This window comes from Drosophila willistoni, chromosome 3R (genome assembly GCF_018902025.1).
Source record: "Drosophila willistoni isolate 14030-0811.24 chromosome 3R, UCI_dwil_1.1, whole genome shotgun sequence".
NCBI classification, from domain to species: Eukaryota; Metazoa; Arthropoda; class Insecta; order Diptera; family Drosophilidae; genus Drosophila; species Drosophila willistoni.
Window position 1 is genome coordinate 10,173,883 of NC_061086.1, and position 9,627 is coordinate 10,183,509.

The window sequence follows — 9,627 nt, forward strand, 5'->3', positions numbered from 1 at the left end:
AGTACTTGGAGGTATAAACTGTTGAAAGACAAGTGCAATAGGTTAAGGGATGTGAAGATGGGTGTGGAGGGGTTCATCATATATTGGATCATAAAAATATTTACGTTGCATACTTGCGGGCGCATTGCAGCATAAATCAAGACAAAATAGACATCATTATGATCTGACTGAATGGAGTCGACTAGGTGGTGTATAGTTTGTTGTATTGGTGGTGAGAAAAATCAAACACAGGGTTGAAAAAAGTGCAGAATCTGTAACTGAAACTGAAATAGAAAACGAAAAAAAAAATTGGGAAATCTAATTTAATTTCGCTAATGTAGTGTAATGCACGGGCAGTTTACGGTTTTGTTGTACATACAAACATCATTCAAGTGGCATAACCCAACACCCTCTCTTTCCCTCTTTCAATCTGCCACACAAGGCGATTAGCAACAAATGTTCGAGTTATACATTTGAATCTGCTTTAGGGGCGAGTCTAAAACAAAATCTTCATTAATTCTGATCGATGAGCATAAATCCTTTTCGGTGTTTCAGATGTCTTTACTCGCTTTACTTTAATTTTTTTTTTCCTTGCTGTTTGAATATTTTGCATTGTTGCAGTCATCAAATGATTGAGCACTTACAACAAAAGTTCACTCACAAGATGGTAAGACAGGAGCTTGTATGCTCATACAAATTCGACAGCTGAAAGCGTTTCCGTTTCCGTTTTCTTGGCCTTTGTTTGCCCACATTTCTTGCTCTCTCTCTCTATCTCAATCGACTTTATCCATGGCTGCCCATAGAGACCCGTTTATTTGTTGCTCGTAATTTATTTACTGCTCGCTTTCGAATCCTTTCTGCATTCGGCAGCTGGTCATTCAAATGTTCTACTTACTTCTCTATGCTCAACTTGTTTGTTAAATATTGCCAGTAGTCAGACCAGTGTCCCCCCCCTCTCTCTCTCTCTCCTTTCCTTTACTTCTTCTCGGCTCCACTTTGCCCTTATTCCACTTCATGTTGCCATCGAGCGAGTGATAAATTAATCGCTACATCAGTTTTTAATTCCGTGTTGCTGACGATTTATCTTTGGTCCATGCGTTGGCGTGTGCCGAATCCCACCGAATCCAAACAAAAATCTCCAAATACTACTTTCAATGTAAAATTGCAGACTGTGGGGCAACATTTCACAAAGATAGTTGAGCTAATATTATGGAAATACTTACAGAAAGACACTTTTTGGTGGGATAGCAAGATATTTGAGGATAGCGTTAGAGAAAGTTATTCAGGTTTTAAAACTAAAGACATTTTAAGACTATTTTAAAGAAACAAATTTCTCAATTGAAGTTAAATAGTCCTACTCAGAAGCATCTTAGGCTTTCAGTCACTTTTTTAATCCTGCAGTTAGTTATAGTAAAGAAAACTTTCAACTACTAATTGTATTTTAATTATAGTTTTTTTCTACCAAATCGTTCAGAGTAGTAGAAAACAAAGCTGTAAAATTAACAAAGGAATCTAGAATAGAATTATTAACAAAATTTTGAGAAAAAAAAACCAAATTCCCTTATTGAAAACGTTTCCTTTCTTACACATCAAAACAATTCCCTGTTCATGTAAGACGTAAGACGTTCTGTTAATGAATACTTTTAGCCAAATGTAATTAAACCACTGTGCGTTTGCAGTTTTAAGTTCTTAATTCTGTGACTGGCAGCATGTATATAGAGTGTATCTTCTGTCCTCAACCTTTGCTCTAAACTTCTTTTATTCACTCCCTTTATTCTGCCCAGTCCTGTGATGCTTTCAGTCGTGTGTTCACTGTTTAAAATGATGTATGGCAAAAATTTTGACAAATGTACAAAAATGAGTCATGAGTTCGTCGTCGTTCAAACAAAACGCGGTAGTTGTTCTCGTTCTCGTTGATGCTTTTGCTTCTGGTCGTAGTTGTATTTGCTGTTGACTTTAACATGTACTCCCTCGTTGAGGGGGGGAATTTCTATCCTTAATACAAATAAGCAAGAGATTGAAGATGAAGCTGTTTACACATGTTTCGTCAAATCCGGGGGAAAGACGCTGAAGTCGTTTATCATATGTTTATGACTTACCTTAGCTTTGGCGGTTTGATTTAATGAAAACTATGGAATTGATCGTTCTTAGAAAGTGTATAGAATCTAGTAGCTATTTTAGTTTTGTCAGCTTAATATTACTAAATTTTAATTCATTCCTACGTCTCACGTAGGCCTATTGAAAGCGTCTGGAATAACGAGCACCAGACTTTCTCTCTCAAAAAAATAAAAAAAATAAAAAAAAAATTAGATTGAGGATAAACATAACGTGAAGAGTTCGGTGGATAGTGGTAGGGCGTGGCGTTGCTAAAAAAATTATGGCAAGTCGCTCCAACTTTGATAACGGCAAAAACCAGCAACGAGATCGCAATTATACCCATGACAATGGACGTGATGGACGAGATGGCCGGGATAACTATCGTGATAGCCGTGATAATAACCGAGAGAGCCGAGACAATCGGGATCGTGGCAATCGCGATCAGCGAGACCAACGAGACTTCAGGGACTTTCGTAATCGCGATCGCCAGCGCCAGGTGCCCACTGATCCTCCCTTTATCGCCTATGTCGGCAATCTCCCCAAGGGCCTTGTCCAGGGCGATGTAATGAAAATCTTCTCGGACTTTGAGGTCAAGAATGTCCGACTGATCAAAGATCGTGAGACAGATGAATTTAAGGGTTATGGTTATGTAGAGTTTGAGACATTAGCCCAGCTAAAGCGGGCCCTGTCATGTAATGGTCGCATTAAGTTGGACAATTATTCAGCGCCATTGCGCATTGATATAGCCGATCATCGTCGGCAGACGGGTGCAGGACCAAATGGGGCAGGATCTGGCGGTGGCAACGGTGTCTCAAATAATGGTGCCAGTGGTTATTACCAGAGACGTAACTATCGTCGCGATGATAGTGTTGGCTCGCATCAGTATCGTCGCAGAGACAACGAGCCCGTGCGCAATTCGAATGGTCAGCCATTGTCAAATAGTAGCCCCACCCATAGCAGCATCTCCCTGGGCAATAATGGAAATCCTCGTGGCAATTACAATGGCAACCGTGGAGGGGGCAGTCAAAATCGCAATAACAACAACAATGGCGATGGTTATCAACCCAATGGAGGTCACCGCATGCGCAACCAGAGCGCCAACAGCTCAGGGACATCGCTGGAGGCTGCATCCAATCACGGCCTGGAAGGTAGTTCTTCCAATACCAATTTTCAGCGTCATCGCAATTTCAATTTTAATTGGTAAGAGAAAAATTCATGATTGACTTCCGATTTAATCTATTATATAAAACTTTTTAGGTACAATAACAACAACAACCACAACAACAATTCTGGACCCGATGGCCGACGTAATTACAATCAAAACAATAATAATAATGGGAACTATTCGAATTTTGTACAAAATCGCAATCGTGATCGTCGCGGACATTATAATCCCAATAACAACGCCAACAACAACGGCAATCACAAGTCCAGTATAAATATTAACTCCGGCTATGGCAGCGGAAGTTGCGAAAAGAGCGCCAGTCCATCATCTAGACACAATTTGGGTCATCCCGATGATGATGATCGACCCAAATTAGTCCTAAAGCCACGCACAGTAACCGATCCCATCAATGCCCTAGCCGATACCAAGCAAGCAGCCAGCATCTTCGGCAAAGCCAAACCTCGTGATGAACGTGAAGTGTCGCCCCTATCCTCGCCACATGGAGAACAGGAACAAATTGCTGTAGCTCAGGTACCGGATGTTGTCAGCAGTGATTAAAACCACCCAACCGAAACTATCGTTTGACTGTACCGTTATGAGAGCACGCCGTTTTAGCCGAATATTATTTCAAAAGAACACAGAGAGAGACGCAAATTCGATTCCAAAAAACACATACATCAAAAATGCGAAAGTTATTTAGGCAGCATTACCATTTGAGCATACAAGGGGACACACAACAACCAAAAAAGAAAGGCATTTCATTTATTATAAAAAGATTTGGCAACAATTATTGACAAAAAGCTTGGGGAAACTATAATTTCAATTGTGTGATCTATTTCAGAAATGGTGAATTTACTTAATAAACACTAAAGGAAGTATAAAATTAATTTGGATTGTTGAAAAATAAGTCAAAAATAAAGGCTTAGTGTTGGTATTTTCGTATATTCCTGTTTTTTTTTATATATTTGAATCTGAAGATAATTATTCTAACTATTAACATTTTCTACAAAGATATATTTTAAATCCTATTAAAAAAGTGAAAACGTTTTACCTGTAAAGAATAAAGTAGACCCGATAGACTCGAGTTTTCTTCCAAAAACTCGCCCACCGGATCTTCTTTTAGACTAAACGAAAAAATAATATAAAATTATAAAACGAATAGAGTTTATGGTATATAATCCTAAGTATTCAAGATCCTGTTAAAACTCAACTGAAAAATCCCTTTAAATTATCAATATATTTAGGCGATATACTTACACTGACGAGCAAAACTGTAACGCCAGCTTGCAGTATATTTCGTTTTTCCAACAATTTTACTTATATATAATATTTGACATACAAAGTAGAATTAACGATTTTAACAATCAGCATCTTTCACAAAGTATCTTAAATCTTATTGAAAAAGTAAAAACGTTTCACCTGTAAAAGTCTAAAAAAATATACATAGTTTTTTGGAGATGGACCTGAGAGTTCTTAAAAAAGGTTTTAGCTATCCCAACTGATCTTATTTTAGAATAAACTGAAAAATCCTATAAAATTATAAATATAATCTAAAATTACAAAAAAAAAATATCTCAAACTTGCTATAACTAATTTATGGCGGAGTTTCTCACTAAGATTACTTTTTCTAGCCATCTGGTAAATTAGAAGTTAATAAATTTTTATTGAGCAACAAAGAAGAATAAAGGAATTTATAAGCAATTACGTTGATGTCCTTGGAATAGGTACATAATTTTTTTAACTTCTCTGGCTAATTAGACTTTGTTCCAGGCACAACCTATTCCGAAATTCGTTTTAAAGTCTTTGGTCTTTTGGTCATAAATTTGCAAAAGTTAATGCACAGTGACAAGAAAAAAAAATTGATCGCACAACAGCCGCAAGGATGATGATGGCACACCTCTGAAAGGACATTCGCGGCATTAACTAGTCAACTTGAACTAATTGAATTGAATGCGATTAAAGAATTTCACGCCGAAATAAAGATGTTGGCTGGCCAAGGCGGTAGGACACGACAAGGCACTTGTCCTGCTATTTATGGGCCAAAGATTTACGAGCCACAACAAGGCACTTGGCGTTGGGTTCGTTTCTGGTTTGGGTTATGCTTCTTCACCAAATTGGCTTAATTTCTTTTTAATTTGCTTCCGCTGTTTTGGGTACCAACACAGAAAAAACAAGAAGAAGAAAAAGTGGAAGAAAAATTCAATTTGAAAAAGTGGCCACCCCGCGACTCTGACCCGGACATGGACACGTATACATGAGGTGGGCATGGGGATTCTCTTTCCTTAAATGGGAAATCTCTATGCCCATACTCTGTTTGGCAGAGCCAATTTACGCACGAACATTTTTTCAATTTACGTCGCACAAACCGCAGTTGACCCCCACCACATTTTATTCACCCCCCCCCCCCCCCCCCCCCCCCCCCCCCCCCCCCCCCCCCTTCTCTTGCTCTATGGGCAGTTGCACTTTATAGAAATCCCGCGTAAAATTCACGGCATTAAAGGACTTTTCTTTGCCTTTTCTTTCATTTTCTTTTTATTTCTTTTGAAGTTCGCCCACTGATGCTAAGTTTTATTTGCCTTTTTTTTTGCCTTTCCTCGTCTGTTTTTTTTGGTTGGTTGTTGTCCTTCTTCTCTATTTTTCCCGTTAATGTGTCACACGCACTTTATAAGCAATTGTTGTTGGCGGATGGCGTCTGGAAAAGTTGACGGCAATGTCGACGCCCATGGCGCAATTATTATGATTATTAGGTACAGCTGCACTTTGGCCAGAAAACCGGACTCAGATCCGGATCCGAACCCTCCTGGAGGGCGGTTGCCACTTCTAAGCAAAATTGTAATTTACCTCAGACTCGGTGGAAACTCAACAAAGTCTCGGCATCTCAAGTGTTTGTTGTTGTTCATTAGGGTGGACTCTCTCTCTCTCGATCTGGACGCTGTGCAGCGCCTTGGGGGTCACGCGTTAATAATCGCGCTGAATGACTTCATAATGAAAATATTAAAGGTGTTTTTTGTTGTGCGGCACTTAGCCGGCGGCCAGGATACATTACTTTGGCCGGCAGGAGTCGACAATGTTGTTGGCACAAAAGGCGCAAAGTTTATGTTTATGTCATGGCTAAAAGTATAGGAATGGGTGATGGCAAGTGGTCGTAGTTGGGGGAGGTTGGAGAAAGCTGGAGGTAAAATATAATTTAATAATAATGCTCGGTTTTTTTTCTTTCCTTTTTTTCGTCTTGTGTTCATTTTTTCATTAAATATAAGTGCAGGGGCAACCAACAAGGCCAGTGGCAAGCTGAAATGAGCTAAGTGACGTATTAGAAAAAGAAAAGGAAACAGCAGAAAGAGAATTTTGGAATGGCAAAATCAAAGACAAAATATGTGGGTCAAAAATGTTTACTTAAGGGTTCAAAATGTAAATTAAATAAAAAGTTGTTAAAATTAAAAGCATATTTCCAATTGATTGATACAAAGACTAACTAAACTAACATGTGTTTGAAGTAGTGAGCTGAATGAATGAGAGAAAAACAATATTCGAATGAACCCATTCGAATTGATTTTAAATGAATCAAGGACAACTACACAATGTAAAGAATGAGTGTGAATGTTAGTACTTGTCAAGTCTCTAAAAATACGTAACCCTGTTTAATGGAAGGACATAAGTTGAGTGCCAAAGCATCGAAATGTACAAACGGAAATCAAATCGAAATATTCGAGTTGTCCTATTTTTATTGGGACGTTTTAAAGCAACAACAACTAATAATTTTATCAACCAGAGTGCCGGGGCTAACTTCGACCGCGTCAAAGTATGTACACCCTTGCAAGATTTTTGGTAACTCTTTCCTTACCTATAGCCATCAAAGTGGAAAAACGTTTTATCCAAAAAGGCTTATGTTTGCGGAAAAAACGGCCTACAATCTTAGCATAGGAAATAACAAAGATATTGATCAAAGTCACTGTTTTCCGCCGATCGTTCCTATGGGAGCTATATGATATAGTTACCCGATCTTTATCAAATTCGGCACAGTCGTTTATAGGTGTAATAAACTGACCAATATTAAATTTACATAAGCTCTGAAAATAAAGTTATTAAGAAAAGTCACTGTTCGTGACTTTGCCGTTTGTATGGGAGCTATATGATATAGTGGTCCGATCCGGGAATACGAGATATACAACCCCTGCAGTATATACAAGCCTACATGCAAAATTTCGGCTCTGTAGCTCTTACGGTCTAGGAGGAGTTTGCGTTGATCCAGACAGACGGACGGACATGGCTATTTAAACTCGTCTTGTCGTGCTGATGAAGAATATATATACTTTATATGGTCGAAAATGCTTCCTTCTATACGTTGCACAATTCTGACCAAAATTAATATACCCTTTTTGCAAGGGAATAATAATAACAAAAATATGAGGGCTGTTAAAATTGGACTTTTCGGGGCAAATCTTGGAAAACCTAATTCGGAAGGATTTCCTAGTTGCCCCGAACCGAAAAAAACAAACTTTGAAGCAACTCATTTTTGACTTATCTAAGTTAAAAACATCTAGAAAATCTAGTGTGAAATCTAAAAAATGTTCGCAATTTGAAAGCGCAATAATATCCTCTTTTTAATTAAACTTAAATTCTAATTTCTAGTCTAAAAGGCTTAATTTTCTTTATTCGTTCTCCAAAGCATTATTTATTTCAAATCTTTACAAATCTATTTAGGTTTCAAAATAGTTTTATATACATAAGTAGAAGAATTTACATATACTCCTCTAACTGAATTTACATGGTATTCTCTTAACACAGATTTAACTTAACACGAATTTTTGAATAAAATTCTTGATAATTTACTTTCTTAAATGAAATCAAACAAATGGGAAAACAAGTCTTAAAAATTACATTGAATTTGGCATATAAAACCAAAAGCAATGCATTTGCAGTTAGATTTCTTCATCGGGGACTTGGAAGAAAGCTGGGAGACTTTAAAGAGATGTTATAGAAGATTAAGGACATAAACAATCAAAATAAGCAACAAAATCATTTGTTTTCCTAAAAACAAGCCTAATCTATAAGTTTATTTTATATCTTATTAACAGTATCAAGCTATATTTTGAGGTTAATAAATGTCTTAAGGGACTTATTTAGATTCTGGTTCTTCGCTTCACTTACATCATTTTTTCATGTAAATCGAGGTACTGATTTATGTTAACCGCATTGAAAAGCAATATATTAATAAAATAATTTTATTCATTATCCATCTTTAGTTATATTTCCCTATTTGCCTTCCTTATTGAGCCAAAATCGAAACCACGTTAATCGAAATTTCTATTATGACTATAGAGATTCGCATATAAATCGAAGTACATACTTAACTATTAAGTATTTTGTTACCTACTTTCATTTATTGGTATGTTGAATATAACTTATATATATTTAGTTATCGTTCAGACCGATTCAAACCATTATCTCCATTATCTCGTTGCTTCTCTCTTCTCTTCGCATATCAATAATATCTTTAGTTATTGTTGTTGTTTTTAATAAGTTCAACCTATGCTCGATTCTGTTGAAGTCTTCGACGGGCGTACTCAACATATGCGGCAACAATTTTATGTCAAGCTCATAAATAAAATCGTTTGCCTCTTCATACACATTTATATATTTGTTAGTCAAAACGTTCTGGTGCGGTGACATTATTAAGAGTCCGTTTCTTTATGAGATGTTGGTACTACATACACTCAGGCACTGGCACTCGAGTTATTGACAAGTTTATGTGCTTAATCCTTCCATAAAGCGAACCATTAAAATGCCAACAAAAGGTACTTTATATGAAAATTGTTTCCCGGCTCTGCTCTATGCCATGGAGCAGAGTTTTATCGCCAAACTCATCGTTCATATTTCAATGAACGCACCGAAATTTGAATTCTCCTCTTAAACTCATTTCACGATGAGTGTGAGTAAATGAGTGCGAGTATGAGTGTTTAAGACAATCAAACATTGTGGGCGTGTCGAATGGCACACGATACACCACGAAAGGCAGCTGCCAGTCTCCGGCTCCGTCTTATTGTCAGGAAATCATTTGAACATCTTTCATGTTTCATGTGAGGGGCCAGTTTTCGGTATGCTCGGGTATTTTTATTACCATTACCCCTCGTGTGCCATTTCATGCATAATATTGAAAAACTAGTCTCTATCTCTCTCTTTCTCTCCCGCTTTCTCACTTTGTCCTATTTAGCTCCCTCATCTGGATACTTATAACCATCAAAACAAGAGTTAGCGAGTCGTGGAGCTGTTATTTACAGCAAAACTCACGAATTTGTAATAAAAATGTTTTGCACTGCCAAACGTGTGGCAAGTGCAAATGTGTGAGAGAGAGAAGAAGACAAAGCCATTGAATTGAAATGATGGGC

General features: G+C 37.4%; 1 protein-coding gene across 1 annotated transcript; it reads left to right on the forward strand.

Annotated features, from left to right (window-relative positions):
• The first annotated feature begins 2,182 nt into the window (after positions 1–2,182).
• LOC6651236 (homeobox protein 2) lies at positions 2,183–4,183 on the forward strand. Its single transcript, XM_023180308.2, has 2 exons — positions 2,183–3,276; positions 3,334–4,183. The coding sequence occupies exons 1-2, from the start codon at positions 2,357–2,359 to the stop codon at positions 3,797–3,799; spliced, it is 1,386 nt and encodes a 461-aa protein (XP_023036076.1). The 5' UTR covers positions 2,183–2,356; the 3' UTR covers positions 3,800–4,183.
• The last annotated feature ends 5,444 nt before the right edge of the window (positions 4,184–9,627 follow it).